The sequence below is a fragment of the Pelodiscus sinensis genome, chromosome 19 (assembly GCF_049634645.1).
Source record: "Pelodiscus sinensis isolate JC-2024 chromosome 19, ASM4963464v1, whole genome shotgun sequence".
NCBI classification, from domain to species: domain Eukaryota; kingdom Metazoa; phylum Chordata; order Testudines; family Trionychidae; genus Pelodiscus; species Pelodiscus sinensis.
Window position 1 is genome coordinate 4,777,094 of NC_134729.1, and position 22,610 is coordinate 4,799,703.

Below are 22,610 nucleotides of genomic sequence, written 5' to 3' on the forward strand. Positions count from 1 at the left end.
TCTCACTTCCTTCTGCCTCAGCCCCTGCTTTCAGCAGCAGAATACTCCACCCCAGAAGCAGATGCTGCAGCCCCTTTGGCCCAAGGGCCAGTCTGGGCTCTGGCTACAAAGGCACTGGAAACATAAGGGATTTAGGTAGAGGGGACAGACACCCCGGGGGTCTCACCTAGCATGGCCCAGGCAGACCCCAGCCTGCAGCAAAAGGGAGCAGGGAATGGGTGAATCCTGCCCCTGCTGCTCCCAGGGGAATGCCAGAGATTGCTCAGGGTCCTGCTGCAGGCTGTTCCACAGGTTAGTGCTTCTGCAAGGGGGTAGGACTGCAACAGACCAAGAATGTAGAGCTTGGGCCATACCAAACCTACCGCCGTATCCAGTGCATGGCTGTGCACCAGGAGACCCTACAATAACTGCCTTATGTAAACAAGACTTTATTATGGTCCCTAAGTAACAGAGACAGCTCGTCATTAAAAACACTTTGCTGCTTCCCAGCCCACGAGGCGGTTAATAAATAGAGAGAGGGACCAAGGAGGGCTGGGCAGAGGAAGGTGCTGCAGATGACAGTGAAATGCCCACTCCAATCGCACAGGATGGTGGAGAGTCCCAGAGATCCAGGTTGTGGGTGAGGACGGGCGACGGGGCAGGCTCCAGGTTAGTTAGAGGCTGGTGGCTCCAGGCCCAGGCTGACTTGAGAGCAGCGCCAAGGGGCTGTGTAAGCTTCCTCCTGTACCAGCATGGCCCCGCAACAGAACAGGAGGGGCCTGCCTGACCCAGCCCTCGGCAGCTGACCCGGGCAGGAGGCAGGCCAGGCCACGGCGAGCCTGGCCACGGGTGGGTGTCCGTTCTGAGTAGGTCTAGTCCCACGCCGTCATCTCAAGGGCTGCTGAGGCAGGGCTGCCTGTAGCGAGCTCCCGGCTTCCTGCAGGCTGCCCCCCGGCTCCGGGATGGGGATAAAGTACTGCAGGGGAGAGGGAGGGAGACAGGGCTGGGGGCTCCCCTTGTGACACGCTGCCTTCCCAAGCGCACAGCCGGGAAGCCAGGAGTTCTGCTGTCCCGGGCTCTGCCCTGCCACTAGAACCCACGCCAGGGTGGCCTGGAAGCAGCGCGGCTGCTCTGGAGAGTCCAGCGCTGCCCAGCAGAGTAGCCCCAGCCAGGTTTGCCTACTGGGGTGGTGCACTTCCTCACATGGCTCAGTGCACAAAATGTATTCCGCACATGGCTGGAAGGTGAGAGGGATCATTGCTCCACAGTCCCGGCTAATGCTGGGAATAGAGCCGGGCTCGCAGCATCCACCTCCCTAACCACTAGCTCCTCCTCCCATGGTCGGGGGCAGAATCCCGGAGCCCTTCTCCCCCCCAAAAAAGGCTCCCTAGACCCTCCTCCTCTCCCAGAGTCTGGGAGACCCCAGGAGTCCGGATTCAGCGTCTCTCCCCCACATCCGGCAAGCTTGGCCCCTCCCTCCCCAACGCAGGAGGCAACAGGGAACCAAGGCTGGGGGGAGGGCCCCCCCAGTCCCCAGACTCACCATGGATTCCTGGGCCTTCAGCAGCCTGGCCATGGGGTCCGTGCAGCGGTGGGGGGCGCAGGGCTGGCTGCTGGGGGCCCGGCTCGTGTAGAAGGCGCACTCGTCGTCCAGGCAGGCCTCCTGGAAGCGCTGGGGGGCGCTGAGCAGTTCCTCCAGCCGCTGCTTCACCAGGGCCACGCTGGAGGGGGCTGCAGCTGGGGGAGCCCCGGCCCCTGCAGGTGGGAGCGTAAGGGTGGGTCTACACCCAGTTATTCCGGAATAACTAGGCCAGCGTCCACCCAGCCATGCCGTTATTTCGAGAGACTCTCGAGCTAACGGACGGCGTATTCCGACTTCGGCAAGCCCCGTTGGACGAGGAATAACGCCTCTTCCCAAGTCGCTATTGGGAATAAGGTGCGGGTAGACCCCCCCACTGCTGCTATTTCGAGTAGCCCCTCCCCAGGGTCTCCCTGCTATTCCTCCTCGGGCTCACTGGGAGGCTTCCCTGCCGTGTAGCCTGCGATTTCGGAATCACTATTCCAGAAGAGCCGATTCCAAAGTAACTGTGCAGTGTAGACGTAACCAGAGCGACCTGCCTGGGGCCTACTGTGCCCCCCGCCCCCACCCATGGTCTGGCCAGCCACAGGGGTTGCAGCACGGAGACCCGGCTCTGGGACAAGATCGTAGTCAGCACCCTCTAAAGGGGCGGGGGGGAAGGCCCAGGTCCCTCCCCCACCCTCTTGAGCCACCCAGCCCTCTCTAACCAGTGCGGACAGGAGCTGGCGCCCCCTAGAGGGGAAAGGCCCCCATCCCAGTCCCCCATCACTGAGGGCCCCCACAGGGCACCCAGGGCAACATCCTACCTGCCGCGCCCCTGCCGGCGGCGGGGGACTTCAGGGAGTGGATGAGGGGGCTGGAGCAGACGGGGCGCTGGGAGGAGAAGGTCAGTGTGGTGCCGGCAGCAGGGAAGCTGGCGGAGCTGGCCGGGGGCACTGCTCTGCTGGCAGGGTCTTGGCACGAAGAGGGGGAGGGGGGTTGCTGCTGCCCGGCCCCAGCTGCTGGCAGCGGCCGGGGGGGCCCGTGGGGCAGGGGGCTGGGCGACGGGGCGCAGGCAGCCAGCAGGCTGTGCAGCTCAGCCAGGCTGGAGTCGCCGGCCGCCCCCTCCACCTCCTTCTGCAGGAGCTGGGCCAGAAACTGGATGCGCTGCCAGGAGAGGAGAGGAGAGGAGAGGAGAGTCAGCAGCCGACCCCTCAGCCCAGCCCCCCGAATATCACAGGCCTCTCGGGCCAGGCTGCCCCTTTGGAGACGGGGGGCTCCCTCCCCTCCCCTACCTGCAGCCAGGAGCCCCCCCTCCTTACCTGCGCCTTGGTGGTTCCCTCAGCAGGCTGGGTGAGAGCTTTCCTCACCGATGCCTCCGCGGCCGCCTGGCTCTCCCCGTGCCCAAAGAGACGCACCACGATCTTCTCCTGGGGGAGGCACCGTTAGGGGCATGGGACCGGAGCCAGCAGGGAACCCAGGCAGGGGCCCCCCAATGATCTTCCCCACAGACATTACAGGAGGTTCGATTCAAGCCCCTTTCCTGCTCTGCTGCACAGGGGGGAGGTCTGGAGCTCAGCTGGGGTGGGGGCCCCTGCAGGGGCTGATGCTACATCGGGCCTCACCCCCCTTGGGGCTCCACCACCCATGACACTGGTCAGGCCCCATTGCAGCTGCCTGCCCTCCCGGGGAGCAGCAAAGGAAGGGACTCCCCCCTCTGGGAATGGCCCCAGCTCGATAGAGTCTCCTCCCACCCTCCTCACCCCCACGGCACTCACCCAGGGCAGGGCCGACTCGTCGGGGTCAGAGCTTCCAGGCTGCGGGGAGAGGCCACCGGCCCACCTGGCTGGGGTCTAGAGATGGGAACGTGGTGTCAGAAGACTCGCCGCGGGACGTAGCCACCCCCGCACACCTGCGGCTGGGAACCAGCTTCTTCCGGGGCTCGGCTCCGGGGTGGGAAGGGCTGGCAGAGCCCGTCAGCAGCACACCCCTCAAGGCGGCAGGTCCCCAGCACCTGGGGCCCTTGAGCTGCCTCTGTTCCCGCCCCCACCCCACCCACCTGCAGAGCTCCCCGGGCCGAGCGCTTCTCCAGGGCCTCTCTGGTGCGAGGGAAGACGGGCAGGCGGCGGGAGGAGAAGCAAGCGCTGCGCTGCAAGGAGAGAGGGTTTCACAGGGATGGCACCCAGAGGGGCCTGACCAGGACTGCCAGCCCCCAGGGAACAGACCCTGCCTGGACCGGCTGCAGTGCAGATGCTCCAGAGTCCACCCTAGACATGTGGCCACAGCCCCCGGACAATGGTGCCTGAACAGGGCCTGGCCTGGCAGCCCCCTGCCTTGCAAACAGGGGGCGACACTGAGCAAGGCACAGTCCTGGAGAGAACCCAGGAGACTTGGCTCCGAGCCTCCCTCCCTCATCTCCAACCCCAGATATTGGGGGAACATTGGGGGGCGAGGGCCAGCGGAGCGGAGGGTGATGCTCTGATGGGTCAGGGCACTGGGGGCTGCAGACTGACCCCTCCCTGACAAGGGTCCCAGCCCTGCCCCACCCGAGTGTACGAACCAGGGACTGGGGCTGCGTGATGGGCACCCTCCTGGCGGAGCCAAAGGGCGAATCGCGTCTGCTCTCCGGGGTCCTGAGCCTGCCAACCCGGGGACCATCCGGGGCTTCGATACCTGCAGAGAAGAGGAGGGCAGTGAGCCCTGCCCAGCCCTGCAGGCGAGGCCCCACCTGGCCAGGTATAAGCAGCAACCTCCAGAGCCCAAGCCCAGACTCTCCCCGGTACCTTTAAGGCCCAGCACCGAGCGGCAGGACACGCGGCCGAAGTTTCCCTTCGGGGGGACGCTGACCCGGTTCCCCAGCAGCGAGGTCCTGCTGTCCTGAGGGGGAGGGGAGAGAAGGCAGCCTCAGCCGCTCTGCAGATGGCAAGGGCAGGGGCACACTGAGCCCAGCCCCTGGGGGTCAGTGCCAGGCAGCCCAAGGCCCCATGGGCAGCAGCCAGAGCTGCACCCAGCCCCCATCACTGCAGGGCTGACTGGGCCACAGTACCACCGGTGGGGCCTGCCCCGCTGCCCAGTCCCCCAGCTTGGGATCACACAAAGCGCTGGGCAGAGAAGTGCCCCCAGAATCAGCTGCCCCCAAGGCTCCAGAGGGGAGACAGGAGCCTAGCAAGGACCAAGCCCCGGCTTTGAGACCCCTGCGCAGCTCACCGTGGGGCGCCCCCCGACCGAGGGCTGCACGTTCCGCAGCCCCTTCACCGGCACCCTGCGAGCCAGGCCGAAGCTCCCCGTGGGCTCCAGGGCGGCGTGGCTCAGCCCCACGTTGGAGAGGATGCTGGCCAGGGCAGCTGGGTCCGGCACAAACTGCTCTGCGGGGGTGGGGAGAGGAGAGGACAGTCAGCAGCTGGCTCGGCAGGAGCCCAGTGTCCTGGCTCCATGAAGTGGTTTCAACGTTTCCCGTGAGGGAGCCACTTGGTGCTGCAGGGGCGGGCGACGGGGGAGGGGGAGGGCACCCAACAGCGGAGCAGCGAAGACGCGCGACCGCGGCCGGCGAGACTGACAAGTCCGAGCTCTCGCGCCCCCATACGAAGGAAGGTCCCGACAGCGGCTCTCGCTCAGCCGGGCTGCACGGACACGGACCGACAAATCCAACCCCGGTCACCAGCCATGGGGGGCAGGGGGGTGATGGGTCGAGTCTAGGGGGAGGGGCACCGCCAGGGAATTGCGGAGCCTGTGGAAATGCCCGGCCCGGCTTTGCTCATAAGGCAAGAGGGAACTGTGCGGGGGGTGGTCTCCCCCAGCTCTGGAGCCAGGGTTCTAGTCCAGGCAAACGGGACACGGCCACTTACCGGTCTGTGACGCTCCCATGGGGTCCGTCCTCGGGGGTGAGCCGCCGCTGAAGGGAGAAAACCCACAAGGGCTGCTCATTCCCCCCTTCGCTGGCCAGCACGGGAAAGGGCTGCTTGTTTGCCACCCGAATCCCAGGGCTTTGCTTATGGCCTCCCACTCCCTTTGGGTCTGACCCCAGCAGGAGACTTGGGGGGAAAGGAGAGAGGTGGATGCGTAGCGAGTTGGCCAGGTCTCAGCACACAGGGCCTGGTACGTACACAGCCAACCGTGACCCGCCTGCAGACGGGACTATGGCACAAAGCACCCAGGGGCAGCGCTAACGGCGACATGCCCTGGAAATGGCAGGTGCGCGCGCGTGCGCACCCACACCCCCACTGCAATGGGTGATGAATGGTATGTTCCTCCCCCCTACCCATTAATGGTGCATTCCCATCACCTGTGGGCTGCGCTCTGGTGCCCCGTGGCTTTGCCATGGCTTGGGGATCCCGGCCTGCCATCGCTGGGCTGGTCCCCTGCTCCGGTTCGGCTCCCGGCTGGGTCACTCTGTGCTGCTGTGGCACTGGGATGCGGGCGTCCCCGACATGCCTCCTTCGCCCCTGCGCCCACCTTCTGTCACGCGGGGCGCCATTTGGGGATGGAAAATCCCATTTAAGCACTTGAAGGGGGGCAGGCAGGGAGCTGCTCCAGCGCGCCCCAAGCTGCCCCCCAACATGGATGGGAGCTGCTTCGGCTGGGCTAGAGAACCCCTCACCCTCCAGCCCAACCCCAGCTGTCCCCCACCCTCCAACCCCCTGAGCTGCACCCCAGCCGGGGGGAGGGGGAGGTAAGGGAGTTGCTCCAGTGGTGATAGCTTAGCGGGGCTGGAGCCGCTGGTTAAACTGGAATTAGTAAGCCTCCTGGGCAGTTTACTGGTTAACCATTCATGTCCCTAGCACCAAGAGAAGGCTAGTTCAAGGGGGGCAGGGCAGGTGTAAGGTTCCCACAGCTCCCTGCCCTCCCCTCACCCCAATCTGTAGAGACTGCGGCATCGGAGCCAGGCACCGCATCACCTGACACCCAGCCCCGGTGACCCACCCTTGGGGGCCGTGGAGCAGCGTGAACCAACTGCCGGGGTACAAAGGAGGCAGCCAGGCGAGGCAGGGACGTGGGCAGGTTCTCGCGGCAGGGAGCCAGCCTGGTGCTGTGCAAAGAGCTGGGGTCCCAAAGTGAGTCCCCTGCAGCCTTCCCAGCCATTAGTCCCAAGCTGGCTCCTGAAGCTCTGGAGGCCACTAGCCCCGCTAGCCAGAACCAGGCCCCAGTGCCAACCCAGGCGAGCAGCCCCTCCAAACCCAGGGCTCTAAGACAGCATCTGCAGCCCAGCCAGAGAGGGGGGCTGAAGCCAGCCCGCACAGACAGCACTCACCACGGACTGGGCACGGGGTGCCAGGTCCCTCAGCGCCACGGACAGAGTCTGGATCTGCTGAGGTTTAAGGAGCAGGCCACGGCGCTGGGTAGGGTCCTGCAGGGCTCGGCCAACTGCATCTAGGAGCCAGAGCACAGAGGGTGGGAGTCAGGCAGCCAGGAGGAAGTGGGGAGAAGGGGGGGCGGGAGAAGAGAGCTGAGAGCAGGCCAGAACTGATGCTACATTCATGATACCAAAGAGTCAGGATCAGCTCCTGCTTCCCTAACCCCTCCCCGGCTGGGGCCTGCACTGCGGGGTCACTGTCCTGGGAAGGCTGCTCCCCCATTGCTCCCTCCGTCGCAACCAGAGCCCCCAGCTGGGTCTGTACCTTTAGCTGCCACTCGGGAGTAGCAGGAGGCACGGGCTGGATTCAGGTCCAAGGCTGGGGTTCTCGAGGCCACGTACAGGGAGACGCTGCCGTGCACAGTCTGGGGGAAGAGAGACGCGATCAGCCAGCCCCAGACCGGCCCCTTAGCCAAGCCCTGCTGGGAGGAGGCTGCGAGTCAGAACTTCCCTGGGCCAGCAAAGCCATTTTACAGACTTACCCGTGTGTTTCCACTGGCATGGACCACATTTCCCTTGCCCCCCCTCGGAGGGGCTGAGCAGGCCAGGTTGGGTTTCCTGGCCACGCCCAGCATGCTGTTTGCCATCCTGGAGAGGTTGCTGGCCACAGCCACCGAGTCCGCCACAAAGCCCACGAGGCCAGCTTCTGCAAAGAGACCATGGGGGTCACGAGGCTGAACCGGACCAGTAAGCCCTACGTAGCTTTGCCCTCCACCCTGTGATGTAGGGTCTCTTTCATCCTGGAGGAGCCCAATGCTTAACAAGATCAGCCCACACTGAAATGCGGCTACCTCTGGGGCAGAGTGCAGCCATCCGTTCACAGCGCACAGCAACACGGCAGGACTAGACGCCAAAGGCAGCTGACACTGCAAGGCAACGAATGCAGTTACAGGACACGTGGCCCAGTGCTCAGTGAAGTGCCAGGGCTCTGGGCCCAGGCATTTGGGAAACGTGCCGTGGCATTGTCAGATGGCAGAGGCAGCCAGTCCCTGGGCTTTACCATTCCTCAGAAAGACGATACTCCAGCCGCACAGAACCGCCCAGCTACTGCGCTCATGTCCTAGCCCCTCATGGGAGACCAGAGCCAGGACTGGGCAGGGTACCAAGAGTTTCATGAGGTTGTCCCTCCAGGTCTCCCATCCACACCCCATCCAGACTTAATCCTGCTTAGCTTGGGAGAGGAGAGCCTCCCAGCAGAAGACCCTGTGTCAATAAATGAGCTGTCTCCCTGGGCCTGTGGGTAGAGGCTGGGGCTGCACCAGCAAGCGCCATCCCTGCCGCAGTACCTTTGCCACTGGAGCGGCTGCTGCTCCCTGGTGTTTTCTTCTGCGCTGCTGCCCACTGCTGAATCTCCTCCAGGGGGGCTCTGCTCAGCAGACTGGGGGATCCCACCAGCAGCTCCGCGGCTGCAGCCACATCCGCGCAGGGCCCAATGGGGTGCTTGTCCCCTTTGCAGGTCGGGCTAAGGGCACAGGACTTCTTGCCGGCAGCCTTCCCCTGGGCAGGACAGAAAGACAATCACCCTGCAGCAAGGTACAGACACTTCCAGTGGCGTGGGAAACATGCCGCCCACCCAGCAAGCAAGGCCTACGAGATGCAGCCATGGCAAGAAGCAAGCCATGTACACCCCATCCCCCCAGGCACGTCCCCTACATGGCTCTACCCACCCAAGTGGTGCCTCCCACATGCGCAGAGGAGCTGCTGGAGCCTTTCACTGCCCGGCAGCCACCAGCTTGGATGTGGTGGCCCGTTCTTGGCAGTGTGGCGAGCCGGCCTGGGCTTTACCTGCTGCCACAAGCATAAGTAGGAAGAGGCACATCCCTATGGGGAAGGGGGAAACTGAGGCACTTAGAAAGGAAGCAACTTGCCTGACATCACAGAGTCACTGAGGTGGGAATGGAACCCAGGAGGCCGGATTCCCAGTGCCTGCCCTGAACACCACGCTCTCTGTCCTAAAGCCAAGTACAGACCCCAGGGGTTTGCCTCCCTCCCTCCTCTCCACACAACACCCTGTTCATTTCAACACAGATTGTAGACCCATCTCTCTGACACTCGGAGCACTCCACCAGACCATCCATAGCCCTGAGGCTGTCAGGGCAACAGGGAAAAAATCACTCAAAGCTGCAGCACAACAAATGTGGGCTATTTTGTGCCATGGAGCCCAGCACCCCAGCAAGAGGGAGAAGAGGAGGGGCTTGGAACACCCTGAAAGCTGATTGGTCTCATCTCTGCCAGAGGATCACAGCCAAAACACAATGATCCAAAGAGGGGACATCACAAAGAACACAGGACCAGCCAGACTCAGGTGCACCAGTTGGATTCTCTGCTAACAAGTGCCCCAAGGGGCATTTTAAGCTCTGATCAACAGCTAATGTGCTGGACAGTTAACACTTCACTCTGCCCTTCCCTGGCACCAGAGTTTGGTCTGCCCCAGTTAAGAGGGGGTCTGTGACTCAGTGGTGGTAAGGAGGCACCAGAACCCGGTTTGGGAAGCCAGCATGTTGCAAGAGAGAAGAGGGTACCAGCTCCCACCCCCAAGCAGGATAAGTGTGCCTGAAGCCTAGATCCTCATTTGCCAGCCTGGCGGAGAGGCCCCTGCGGTATCTCAACCACGCCCTAAGTCTGTGTCTACACTGGCACCTTTTTCCGGAAATGCTTAAAACGGAACAGTTTTCCATTATAAGTATTTCCGGAAAAAGAGCGTCTACATTGGCAGGATGCTTTTCCGGAAAAGCCCTTTTTCCGGAAAAGCATCCGTGGCCAATGTAGACGCGCTTTTCTGGAAAAAAGCCCCGATCGTCATTTTCGCGATTGGGGCTTTTTTGCGGAAAAGACTACTGTGCTGTCTACCGGAAAAAGGACTTTTGCCCGAGCGGGAGCAGCATAGTTTTTCCGGAAAAGCAGCTGATTTCTTACAGTAAATCGTCACTGCTTTTCTGGAAATTCAAGGGGCCAGTATAGACAGCTCGCAGCTTATTCCGGAAAAGCGGCTGCTTTTCCGGAATAAGTGTCCCAGTGTAGACACAGCCTAGGTGTTTTCCCTTGATGCTATCCCCCAAGCATAGGGAGAGCCAACAACTTATGCTCTGCGGCTGGTCTACGGTAGGGCTCCAAACCTTCCCCCTCACCCGCCATTCACCTTCTGGCTCTCCCAGGTCTGGTGCAGTTGCTGGAAGTCTGGGGGCAGGCGGCTTTTGGCTAGGACAGGGATCTTGCTGCAGCTCTGTGCACCTGACCCATCCCAGGCAGATGGTTCATTCTCCTTCCCTGGCTGTGGTCCGCTCCTGGCGGGGGAACAGCTGCCTGTCCACTTGCCCCGTGGTGGGCGGGCAAAGGAAACCGCTTCTGGACCCTTCCCAATCTGCGCCATTTCTGACAGCTGCACCACTCAGCACTGCAGCACCTTTCCTGGCATTTGCACCTGGAGAAAGAGATGCTCCCAGGAGATGAACGGCCTTGCAATGCAACCAGAGTGCATCACCACCTCCCCACCAGGCCAGAGGAGACCCCTTCGCAGGTTCTTCAAGTCAGGCCCCGTGGCTAGAGCTAGGCTGGCAGCAATAACCAGCGCGGAGTCCCTCCGGAGCTGGCTGGGGGACTGGCTACAGCCCAAAGCAAGGAGCCTGCATTTAACACTGCAGCACAGAGCCCGGATCGCTGGGCCAGCCAGGGAGCGACAGTAGTGAAGGTTCGGCATCAGTCCCTGGCTCTCTCCCTGGCATTTAACGCCACAGCCCCTAGGGGAGACTCCCCCACTCCCCAAGGAGCAAGGCCAACAAGGTCCTGGAGTCTGCACCCCCTCGCGATCTCCGCCGCCCCCCAGCCCGCTCTGTACTGCCCATGACTGCCCACAGCCTTTTCAGCACCCCCCCCCTCCACTGGGCCCCAGGGACCCACCTGATGAGCCACAGCCTGGAGACACACCCAACCCCAGGGCTGTCAGGGAGCTCAGCAGCACCCCGCCCCACAGGGGCCCCCCAACCCCTACAGACTCACCAACACCCACACATCCTCCCCGGGGTGCGTGCCCCACCATCCCCCCAAAATCCTAGCCCATCACCCATAGGAGCACCCCCCCCCGGAGCCTCCCCTACACCCACACATCCTCCCCGGGGTGCGCACCCCATCAAGCCCCCCCCAAATCCTAGCCCATCACCCATAGGAGCACCCCCCCGGGGTCCCCCCCTACACCCACACACCCTCCCCGGGGTGCGCACCCCATCAAGCCCCCCCCAAATCCTAGCCCATCACCCATAGGAGCACCCCCCCGGGGTCCCCCCCTACACCCACACATCCTCCCCGGGGTGCGTGCCCCACCATCCCCCCAAAATCCTAGCCCATCACCCATAGGAGCACCCCCCGGGGCCCCCCCTACACCCACACACCCTCCCCGGGGTGCGCACCCCATCAAGCCCCCCCAAAATCCTAGCCCATCACCCATAGGAGCACCCCCTCTGCGCCCCCCGGCCCCCCCCAGCCAGGGACCCCTCGGATACCCTCGCGCTCCCCCATTCATAAGCTCGCCCGCCCCCACCTGGGCTCAGTCGCATCCGCTCCGCTCGGGGCCGGGTAAAGCCGCTCTGCGGGTCGCCGCCGGTTTGTAAAACACCAAGGGAGCTGATTGGCCACCTTCCTCCAGCTGGAGGCGGAGTCGGCGGAGAGAGAGCCAATCGGGAGCAAGGGAGGCGGGGCCCGGGCGACAGCCGGAGCTGCGGGGACGGATTGGTCGGCGCTGTCCAAAGCCGCTGCCTGTCATCGCCCGTGTTGCCCTATCAGGCGCGGGGGAGGCGGGGCGCACTCGCCCAGCTGAAGTTGATGTCTCGCGAGATCTGAGCTGAAGGGAGTTATGGGGGGGGGGGGTGAGGCTAGACCATAGAGACGTGCATGGGTAGAGCGGTGGGCTCATGGGCTGGGGGGGGGGAGGGGGGAGTCCTCCGAGGGTGGGGGGGCTGAAGACAGGAGCTAAGCTGGGGAAATTCAGCCCCTCCCCTGAGGGCCCTGGATCATGCCCCCCCCTCACCAGCTGGAGTCAGCCACAGGTGCCCCCCCCTGCGAGGGCTCCCCCTAGGGTACCACGTCAGACAGCAGCCACGTGCCACGGTGCCACGTCAGACAGCAGCCACGTGCCACGGTGCCACGTCATGCCGTGGTCCAAGGTCTTGCCACCCAGGCATCACTTTACTCAGCCCCACGGCGCTGCTGTGTCCACAACTCCCTGTGTTCCCGCCTCCCTGGGCTGCAGGGTTACAGCTCCACCCGCCTGGACGCCTTCCTCCCCGGAAGTGGGGAGCTGGCCCAGGACGAGAGCAGAGCGGAAGGGGCAAACAGGCACTCGTGCGCATGTAGGCAGCAGTTTGGGGGGCCTAGTCTGAAGCCAACCTCTTCCCACCCTTACAGGCACAGCCTGGACAAGCTCCCCCTCACCCATTACCCCCAGCACCTTTTCGAAGGGACAAGCAGGGCGGCTGGCCGCCTCCCAGTGGGAGGTTTGCTAGGTCCAAGCAGAGTGAGGTTAATTTGGATAGCCCCCCTTGTCCACTAAGGCTAAGAGCCGACAGCTCAGCCCTCTGGTTGGCACTGCCAATGAGGGTCGAATTTGAGGTCTCTTCCCCTGCCCTCCCACCACACTCAGCCACTGGAAGGTGGAGATCTCAGACGGTGGGATAAGGAGGCATAGATGAGAAGCAGACACGCACATTCCTCGCTATGACCTTTAGTGGCTGGAAAAGCAGGACAGGACACATTCAACACCATGGCCGAGCACTGGGCCAGTGTCACCATTCAGGCAGATCAGGGAAGACCCAGGAGCACCAAAGCAACTATGCTCACAGCCTCCCGTGTGTCTTGGTCCAGCAGGGTGAGAGATCCTATCGCAGCCCCCTGGTTAACGAAGGCAGAGCTAAGGCAAGGAAAGTGGGTCTGAAAGTCAGAGGCACTGCGTGGAGGGAAGGCGGCCAGAGGACAGAAATGTGGGAATGATAGTGGAGCACAGTCTTTTAGGACTTGCCTGCTTAGAAGCAGGGCTGAGTATCAGCAGCCAGTATGGGGCTCAGGACTCTCCCCTGAGCTGGGATAGCAGCAGGAAACATCATTCCACACATCTGTTCCAGCAGTGGAGCCAGGGTTGAAAGGCCCCAGAAGAAACTCTTTCCCTCTCAGGCCCTGACAACTAAGCATGTGTCCAAAAATCAAAGCAACACAAGTGCTAATGGACAGGCGGGGATCCCTATCAAAATGAGAATGGAGACTCAGCACCACAGCAGGCCTCCTTAGGGAGAGACACTCCAGGACAGGACTGGGCTGTCACTATTAGACTAGTACCCTGGGCACAAGGGCCTTCACCCTCAGCAACTGGGCCTAGGTATTACTCACCCCCTTCATCCCCAGGCTCACTCAGCCCTGTTGTCTAGAGCTGATGGCAGCTCTAGGCAATGCCAGAACAGGATATGCTGCAGCATCCAGGAGAATTAACACTAGAGACAGCAGCACTGGGACTAGGAACAGCTTCCCCATCTGCCAGGCATACTGGGATTGTACCCAGGGAGCAGGAATCCAGGCTGCAAGTGCCAGGGGTAGGAATCCAGCCCTGCTGAGCAGTCCCTGCAATTCGTTTCTTCTGTACTAAAACAGAGCTTTGGGAATCAGGGGGCCCGGCTGTGTTTGGGCTGGAGACCAGCCAACACAGAATTGCAGTCAGATCTTGGTATCACCACTCCAACAGGCATCTCTGCTACTAGGAGCACTGCTGGGCAGCAGCCCGAGGCACAGCTGCCAGGGGCCAGCATCCTGCTTTGGTAGTGGAACGAGGACAACTCCTCTGTGGAGTCCAATTCAGGAGCAGACTCCTCTTTGGTACCAAACTCAGGCAGCCTCTGCCTTGGGGCTGGAAACATGATGGGACGGAGGAGGACCGGTTCTGCGGAATGCTCACAGCAGTTGCTCTAGGGACGTGGGAGTGGTCTTGGGATCTGTATAGGCAGCGCATGGCCTAGGCTGTAGCTGGAGGGGGTGTAGGATCCTACTCTGTTTAACCACAGCCCTGTGGCTCAGTACACGTAGTCTGGGAAGGTCAGTCACGCCCAACGGTAGAGCAGGGAAGGAAAAACCAGCCCAGAGCCAAAAGCACAGGATGGGGGAGAGATCGGGGAAACAGCATGCAGTGAGAGGGCAGAGGGATGGGGAGAGCTGGAGGCAGGGCCCCTCTCCTCCTTGCCCTGGGCTGTGAGTGGGTATTGCTGTGCTCTCGGTGCTCTGGGCACACCACGAGGGTAGGCGGGCTGGAGGCACGGGGCAGTGCAGCAGAGCTGTCAGAGGTATCTGTAGTAATAAGGCCAGTGTGGCTGGGGGGAGGGCAGGTGCAGCAGGGGTCTCGCAGTGGCTTCTACAAGTCAGTTTCACACTGTCGCCTCGGTCCAGGGCAGCGGCCCAGCACCAGGATCACTTCTCCACATCAGTGCTCTGCTCCGTACTTGACTCAGTCACTACCTAGCGGGGCGGGGGGCAGGATGGAACAGAGAGCCCACGGTTAGATCCCATTCAGCCCATGCCTGGCTACATTCCCTGCCATGGAGGATCTTGGAGGCCTGCCCACAAGCCCCTGAGCCTGCTGCCCAGCACAGAGGGGCAGGGGTAGGAGCAGAACCCCGCTCTAGCCACTAACCCATGTTCCCCCATAGCTTTGTACGGAACCCAGGAGTCCTGCCTCCCAGCGCCAACTGCTAGACATCACTTTCTCTGCATGCTCCTGTAATGCTGGGTCTGAATGACAGCTGGACGCCCCGGGAACCTTCACAGGCCTAGGCATGCCCTGAGCTTCTCCCCCAAGCCCCCGCTACCCTAGGCTTGGCACACTCCAGGCTGACTACTCCCTGTTCTTCTCTTCTCCTCACCCCCATGTCCCAAGGGGGGGCAGGGAGGAAACTCACCTCTCCATCCCGGGTCTCAATGGTTTTGATCAGAACGGTTTTCCTGGTGTGGCTCTCCACAGTCTGCTCCGGCTCAGGTGCTAGCAGGGGGTACAGGAAGGCCATGAGAAGGGAAGTGGCTGCAGCCACTGAACCCCCAATCCCCAGGTGAGGCCTCCATGCCCTGGGGTGGGTGTGCCCCAGGACAATAGACTCTGGTCACAGCAGGGGTCCCCCAGGGAAGATCCCCCAATGGGCTGTACTGCTGGCCATATGGATCTGCCGCAACCCGTCAGTTCCCAGGCCAACCCCACACAATGGCAGAGGCCAGCAACTCCCCAGGTACCTAGGGAGAGATGTGGGGAGCCCACGACAACTGACCGGGGAGGGGTGAGACTCCTGGGGAAGGTACCCACAGGGGGATCCCCCCCTCCATATCTGGCACGCACTTACCTGAAGTTTTCACACTGTAGGAGGCCAGCGAGTGGATGGGGATCGAGATCCTAGGGAGGGTCAAAAAGTACAGTGAGTGGTAGGACCCTGCTTATCCTCCACTCCCCAGCCCTCCCCGGGGGGATGGGAGGGGGGGCGGGAGGGGGGGCGGGAACAGCCCCACCCTCTCGCAACAGATGCTGGGAGAGCTGTGCCCCCAGCGCTGCACCCACCGGCTCTCCTCGCCCTCCAGCAGCTTGCGGTACGTGGCAATCTCGATGTCCAGCGCCATCTTGACATTGAGCAGGTCCTGGTACTCGCGCAGGTGCCGCGCCATCTCCTCCTTCATGTGCCGGATCTCCTGCTCCAGCCGCCCCACCGTGTCCTGGTAGCTGCCGAGCTCCACCCCATACTGGTCCTCCAGCTCCCGCATCTGGCGCAGCAGCGCCTCGTTCTGGCCACAGCAGGGAGGGCAGGTGTCAGACTGGCTCCAAAGGGGGCTGGTCTCTCCCTGCTCCCCCTACCACCCATGCTGGTCCAGCTGCTCCCCACCATGGGGAGCTGTGCCGCACGAGGCCGGCTCGGCTGCGAGTCCCTGCTCAGGCCCTGGCAATGTAACTGCTTGCAGGGAACAACGGTGGGTGCTTCACTAGGGAGCACTCTGCCCCAGGAGCAGGGCTGGGGTGCTCCCCCCCTCCCCCCGGAGAATGATACTCACGGTTCCCCTCAGCCCGTCCACCTCGCAGGTCAGGCTATTGATCTGCCTCCGTGACTCGTTCATCTCCTGCTTGGCCTGGCGCAGGGCCTCGTGGTTCCGGTTGGCTGCATCCGACAGGTCAGCGAACTGCAGGGAGAGGGGGTCAGCAGAGAGGCTGGTGTTAGCACCCCGCAAATGCTACCCCAGCGAGGTGCAGGGGGAGCTCCCCACAATCAGAGGGCAACTTCCCTAGAGGTCAGGTTATTCCCCACGCAGCCATGCCCCATCTGCCCACCCTCCTGGCACAGGCAGCACAGAGGGTTCATGCGGGTCCACACACGGGGCCAGTACCTTGGACTTGTACCACTCCTCAGCCTCCTGCACGTTCTTCACCGCGATGCTCTCATACTGGACGCGGATGTCACGCAGCGCGGCCGTCAGGTCGGGCTTGATTGTCTCCATCTCCACCTGCACCTGCTGGCTGTGAATGCTCACCTGCATGTCACGCAGCTCCTGCACATGCCAGCCACACGCACAAGGACAAAAGAGCATGAGGAAAGGTCTAGAGAACATGAGCTAGGAGAGAGGACTGAAAGAATTGGGTTGGTTTGGCTTAGAAAAGAGAAGACTGAAAGGGGACAGGGTGGCAGTTTTCAAGTATCTAAAAGGGTGTTACAAGGAGAAGAGAAATATTGTTCTCCTTAACACCTCTGAGAATAGGACAAGCAGCAATGGGCTTCAATTGCAGCAAGGGAGGTTTAGGTTGGACGTTAGGAAAAAGTGCCTGTCAGGGTGGTTAAACACTGGACTAAATTGCCTACAGAGGTTGTGGAATCTCCATCACTGGAGATATTTAAGAGCAGGTTGGATAGACATCTACCAGGGATGATCTAGACAGTGCTTGGTCCTGCTGTGAGGGCAGAGGACTGAACTTGATGACCTCTTGAGGTCCCTTCCAGTTCTAGTATTTTATGATTCTATGAGACGCTCAGAAATCTGCATTTTTTGGGGGGTTCCTGTCCTGGGGACCCCTTCTGTGCCAGTTCCACTCAGAAGTTTAAGTGTGAGCCTAGTTCTGAGGTGCCCTGTCTGTTCCCCCACCCTTCACCCAGGTACCCTGCAGCCTGGCACAGGGTGGGGCTGTACTGCAACTGCAGTTCTGCTCTTCCCCACTAGGAGGCAGAAAGAGAACTTGGCCACTGTAGCGGGGTCTCCGGGGTGGGGGAGAGTGGGATGGAGCGTCAGTTATCCCCCATCAAAGTGCCACCTGAGCCAATGCTGCCCCCTTCCCCCTCCCACTCCCAAATCCCTTCCCACACATCCCTCCCTTTGCTCTGTGCCTCCCCATGCGCCCACCTCCTCATGCAGCTTCTTCAGGAACTCGATCTCATCCATCAGAGACTCGATCTTGCGTTCCAGCTCCAGGCGCGAGAGGGTGGCATCATCCACATCCTGGTGGGGAGAGGGAGCTGAGTGCCAGCGACAGGCCTACGGGGTGCAGAGGGCCATGCAGCCCACAGATATCCGGCCTGTCCCTCTCCTGGCACTGAGGAGACTTTGCATGTGCCTGTTTGCACATGTAGGGCTATACAAGCGCCTGTATGGCCACGCAAGGGCCATACACATGCAGCCACGTCCCTTCTGACTCACGAGTGTATGTAGAGATGTACATGCCTGGGTGTATGCACTAAGCACACGGATGTGTTCGTGGGTGCCCATACACAGGCCCATGCATGACTGGACAGGGTGCAGCACACATGTGGGCAGGTCTATCACAATCTTCCTCCCCATTCCTACAGTCTGGGGCAGCCAGCGGTTGCTAACAGGGAGGCCAGGGCAGAGCCAGGATCAGGTCTTGACACTGCAGGGCTCTGGATCACACGGATTTGAACATGCATGTGTGCAGGGAGACAGTTGGCTCTCGGTTCTGCGTGTCCTAGCCTGGTGTGGGGGGTTGGCACTGCATCGACATGACATGACAATGAGAGCCCATTAGCTCCAGGGCGTGCCGAGCGAGTCTGTGTGAGCAGGCGCCTGGCGCGCAGGAATGAATGCACCTGTGAGGAGATGTATGGGTGTGAGTGCATGTTTGTGTGCACGGTCAAGTACATGTGTGCACATGAACAAGAATGCATGCATGTGTCTGTGTGCAAGTGTGCTCATAAGAGGGGGCAAATGAACACCCCCCCCCCAACACACACACACCTTTCGGAACAACACCAGGCTGTTTTCTGCATCCTCACGCTTGTGTGTCTCCTCCTCCAGCCTGGGGGGTGCAGACAGCAAGGTGGTCAGATGCAGACAGGACACACCTACACGCTGTTCCCCCCAACCCCTGCTACGCCCACCCCTGCCCTCCTCTTGCTGGCTCTCCCCCAACCTGCTCCCCCCATTCCCATGCACACATTGGGAATGTTCCCTGAACATCCCGGCATCCTCCCCCAGCCTGGTCCTCCCTTTCCCAGCAGCTACCTGCCCCTTACCCCTCGGAACTAACACCCAGAATGCTCAAAGTGCCCCACCCTGGGGGAAGTGGCCCCACCCCCACCCAAACCAGGGGAACATATCCTGTGCTGTACTGGAAGAGGTGGGGCAGTGCCAGGGAGGGAACCATTTAAACAATCTCTGCCCTGCCCTGCCCCCCCCCCCCACACACACACATCCCAGTGAGGCAGGGGATTTTCCAGCTGCACTCCACATTCTAGAGCCACGGACATGAAGCCCCCCAGCCTGTCCGGCAGGATGAGGTGGTGCAGAGCAATTCTGGCAGGAGAGGGAGGCCAGCCCCACCCTGCAGGGATCCTATAGGTAAGGGCCAGTGGGAGACACACCCTTCAACTCCCCCTCCTCCCTCCATGCTGCCCTATTCTGGGCCATGCCGGGCTGCAGCAGCACAACGCCCCACCCGCTGCAGACTACCTTGGGCTAGGGCTTGGTGGGATGCTGTTCTGGGGGTCCCCAGACAGCAGCACTACCCCGCCCCAGAGGCTGCTGGGATACCACCTCCTCCAAAGCAGGCAGGGGCACCGCCATGTCACTGTAAGGGAGGTGCGCAGCCCACCCAGGGGGACTGGAACAATTGTGCGGCAGGGGTGCTGAGAACCATGGAACCAAGCGGTAACCCCTAGATAGGTTTGATGGAAACCGCTTCAAGCTGGAGGAGCCACAGCTCCCCAGGCCCCTAGTTCCAGCACCTACGGCCCCACCCACCACTGCCTCGGTTACTCTCGAATCCTCATCACAGCAGAGGGCAGCAGGAGCTGCGGTCGGTGGGGCCCAGAGTTGCTGACTTCTGCTCCTCCTGCCCCCCATGCCCAGGGCCAGCTCTAAGCACCAGCAAACCAAACACACACACAGCACATCTGTGTGGCAGCACATCTCCGGGGCGGCATTCCGGCCAGCCTTACCGCCCGACGTGGGCCTGCCAGCGGGGGAGCACACGCTCTTGCTGCCCCACTACTGTGTCCTTGGGAATTCTGTATTCTAGAATGTTTGTACAGACTTTTTTTTTTTTTTAAAGGGGCTCATTCCTCCTCAGTGCTTGTCCTGCAAAGGGGGGAGGGCGCTAAAAATTTTTTTGCTTGGGGCAGCAAAAATCTTAGAGCCGGCCCTGCCCGTGCCCCCCACACAGGCTGCTTGTACCTTGGCCCCTCATCCACCCCACACCAAACCCTACCCCTTCTCTTTGTACTGCCGCCCTTCCTTCCCCGGCCATCACCTCTTCTGGGCAGGCAGCGTGTGGCCCCCAACCCCTAAGAACACTTGGGTGGGAAGAGTACAGGAGGCAGGGGGTGGAGCTCAGCAGAGACCCTGCCCTGCACCCCTTTCCCTTCCCACAGTACCGCGGGCAGCATCTGGCACCCCATTCCCCTCCCAGATCTGCAGACAGCACCCCTAGATCCCTGCAACCCACTGGCCTGTACCCTGCCTCCCACGCGCCTCCCCATCCGGCCCCCTTTCTCACTTACCCCGTGCCACATTCCCCACCCCTAGCGCGCCTCACTTCCCCTGCAGCCCTCCCCATCCTTGCACCCTCCCCTGCAACCCGCCCCCCAGCCCCGCCCTGTCACCTTAGCTTGAGCGCGGCCAGGTCCTCGGCCAGGTTGTCCCGCTCCACCCGCGCGCGGTCGCGCTCCTGGCCCGTCAGCTCCAGCTGGCGCCGCAGCTCGCGCAGCTCGACCTGGCACAGGTCGGCGGCGCGCGCGGGCTCGCGGGCCTGCGCCTGGTCCAGCTGGGCGCGCAGCGCCGCGTTGTGAGTCTCCAGGGCGCGCACCTTCTCGAGGAAGCTGGCGAAGCGGTCGTTGAGCTCCTGCAGCTCCGCCTTCTCGCTGCCGCGCGTGGCCAGGAACTCCCGGTTCAGCGTCTCGGCCAGCGCCCAGTCCAGCCGCTCGGCGCCCGGGACCAGGCGGGCCGGCGGCGCGGCGCGCACCGAGCTGCGCGTCCACTGCGCGCTGCGCGCAGCGCTCGGCGAGCCCAGCAGCCGCGCGGTGGAGAAGCGGGAGGAGGTGGAGGAGCCGGGCGAGAGCAGCGGCGGCCCGAAGGTGCGGCGGTACGAGGTGGCCCGGGCGGTCATGGCTGCTGGGCGGGGTCCCGGTTCGGTTCGAGCTTGGCCTGATTCCGCAGCTGGCGCTGGAAGGAGCTGCCGGCTCCGGGATGCTGCTTTATAGCGCCCGGGAGGGGGTAGGCTCCGCCCCTCTCGGCCGCCGGCCAGAGCCCGGGGAGCCCGGCCGGATACGTTGGGGGGCTGCGGGACTTGGGTCTCCGCGACGCAGTCCTGGGGCTGGCGAGGGAGCCTTAGTGGGTGCTGCTGAGGGGCGCACAGGTAAGAATGGACGGGGGGGCTGGCACCCTCTGCCCCCCCTAGTATCAGACCCCATAGACCTGCAAATAGAACCCAGGAGTCCTGGTTCCCACCTGCCCCTCCCCAACCACCAGACCCGGCTGCCTCCAGGGCTGGAACTAGAACCTGGCCCCCTGCTGAAAATGTTCTCCCCACTTCCCCGCCAGAGAAGGGCTCCTGCGCCCCCCACCCCCGCCCCACAGTACTAGATCCCAGTGCCCCTCCAGAGGCAGGGGGTGCAGTGGCCAGGGTCCTGCCCCTCCCGCAACTGCAGCAGAGAGCAGCAGCATCACTGGGTAGAAACTCCCTGCGTGGCTGGCAGGGTGTTGGCTTCTCCATAGAGGCTGTGCCCGTGGCCAGGAGTGGGGCTGGCAGGATGCTGAGCCAGGAGCCCTCAGACTGGGGCCATGCACATTGGTCCGGAGCTGGCTGTGGGCAGCACCAGGTGAGTGAAGCTTGGGGGGCTGCCCCGCCCCAGCTGACTGTCCCCCGGGCAGTTTGGTGAATGGACCCCCCCCCCCGCTCCCCGCAGGAGATTAGTGCTGCTACTGCTCCACCCGTTCTGATGCCTTCCCAGGGGCAGCTGGGTGGGTCCAGTCCCCCTGCAGACCCGTCCTGGCGCACACATTCCAAGCACGTCTCCATCTCTCTTGCCCACGCCTCATAAACACCCATTTGCCCCTCCCATCTCAGTTTCTTAGCCCTCTGCAGCTGCGTCGCCATGGGTGGGTGGGTCTCCCCCTCTCCCCCCCCCCCCCGGAGTGGGGTGATGTTTGGGTGTAGATATCTCTGGGAGCGATGCAGGCAGCCCTGCCCCAGACGGGACACAGCCTGGCGCTGCCAACCCGCCCCGCCCTGGCTAGCCGTCTCTGTCTGGTGCAGCCGGAGGCTCCCCTACCCGCACGCTGGCGGGCCCATCAGTAACAGCCAGAGCCTCTGACGTGCCAGGGAGCTGGGTGCGGTTAGGAGCGATCTGCCCCCTCGAGGTTGTTGCTGAGCCCCCGCTTAACCCTTCCATTACTGGTCCCACTCAAGAAGAGGGCACAGAGCAGAGCCACGCCCTGCAGCCCTAGAGCAGGACATGGCACCCGCCTCCATCGCCACGGCGACCCCCGGCCTACTCCTTGGCCTGGCCAGCTCTGGGCTGAAGCTGCTGCTTAGTGAGACGCAGTCTCTGGGGCACCAGGCTGAGTCGGTGGGGAGGCTGCTAGTCAGACAGCATCAACCCCTCCTTCCCCCCCCCCCCCCCGCTGCATTAAACTCAGCCCTGCAGAGGGGCTGAGCAGCACCCTCCCCCCCCCCAAACCATGCAGCACCCAGGATGGAACAAAGGGAGGAGCTGAGACTGGGGGAGGTCACTGCGGGGCGCCCCCCCCAATTCTGCCTCTGTCCAACAGGTGGGAGCGGAGGCTGCAGACAGCCCCTCTGAATGCCATAAGCCCACAGTCAGCCCCATGTGCTGACCCCACAGGGTTTGGTGCCCAGCCGTAGCCTTGGCTGCGGAGCGCTGGGGCGAGGGGGGATGTGGACCAGCCGACCTCAGCCTGGATCCCTGGGGAGGCTCTTGCAGCTCAGGGCTATTAGGGATAATGGAGCTGGGACTGGCTAATGGATCCTTCCTTGGCAGGAAGTGTGGAGCTGCCAGCCCAGCCTAGAGCCAGCCTGAAACAGCCCCATCCCCCTACTGTCTGTGTCCCCAGATGTCCCCCCCCCCCCCGCACTGTTCCACCAACCATGCTCTGCCACCCCAGTCCCCCTGCAGGCTCCCAGGCTCCCCAGACACCTTCCCGGCCCCACTGCAGGGTGCAGCTTGCTCAGTCCCCTGTGGCAGAGGAGGGGACTTCGCAGCA

General features: G+C 62.6%; 2 protein-coding genes across 3 annotated transcripts; both read right to left on the reverse strand.

Moving 5' to 3' along the window:
• Positions 1-11,543, reverse strand: TROAP (trophinin associated protein). 2 transcript variants are annotated; one of them, XM_075901969.1, is made up of 17 exons: positions 11,422-11,543; positions 10,027-10,308; positions 8,174-8,384; positions 7,370-7,533; positions 7,153-7,252; positions 6,786-6,904; positions 5,820-5,992; positions 5,383-5,429; positions 4,745-4,902; positions 4,321-4,414; positions 4,098-4,210; positions 3,597-3,686; positions 3,316-3,390; positions 2,860-2,967; positions 2,365-2,704; positions 1,523-1,734; positions 1-955 (listed from the first exon to the last, which is right to left on the reverse strand). In XM_075901969.1, exons 2-17 carry the CDS (start codon positions 10,255-10,257, stop codon positions 866-868), a joined length of 2,325 nt encoding a protein of 774 aa, XP_075758084.1. In that variant the 5' UTR covers positions 10,258-10,308; positions 11,422-11,543; the 3' UTR covers positions 1-865. The 2 variants fall into 2 exon arrangements, with proteins under 2 accessions (XP_075758084.1, XP_075758085.1); XM_075901970.1 differs by lacking the exon at positions 1-955 and having other exon boundaries at positions 1,552-1,760.
• A 1,483-nt stretch (positions 11,544-13,026) lies between these two features.
• PRPH (peripherin) lies at positions 13,027-20,558 on the reverse strand. The gene is made up of 9 exons (XM_006131172.4): positions 19,991-20,558; positions 18,126-18,186; positions 17,277-17,372; positions 16,272-16,433; positions 15,942-16,067; positions 15,457-15,677; positions 15,245-15,294; positions 14,813-14,892; positions 13,027-14,372 (listed from the first exon to the last, which is right to left on the reverse strand). The coding sequence occupies exons 1-9, from the start codon at positions 20,491-20,493 to the stop codon at positions 14,325-14,327; spliced, it is 1,347 nt and encodes a 448-aa protein (XP_006131234.1). The 5' UTR covers positions 20,494-20,558; the 3' UTR covers positions 13,027-14,324.
• Positions 20,559-22,610: the final 2,052 nt, after the last annotated feature.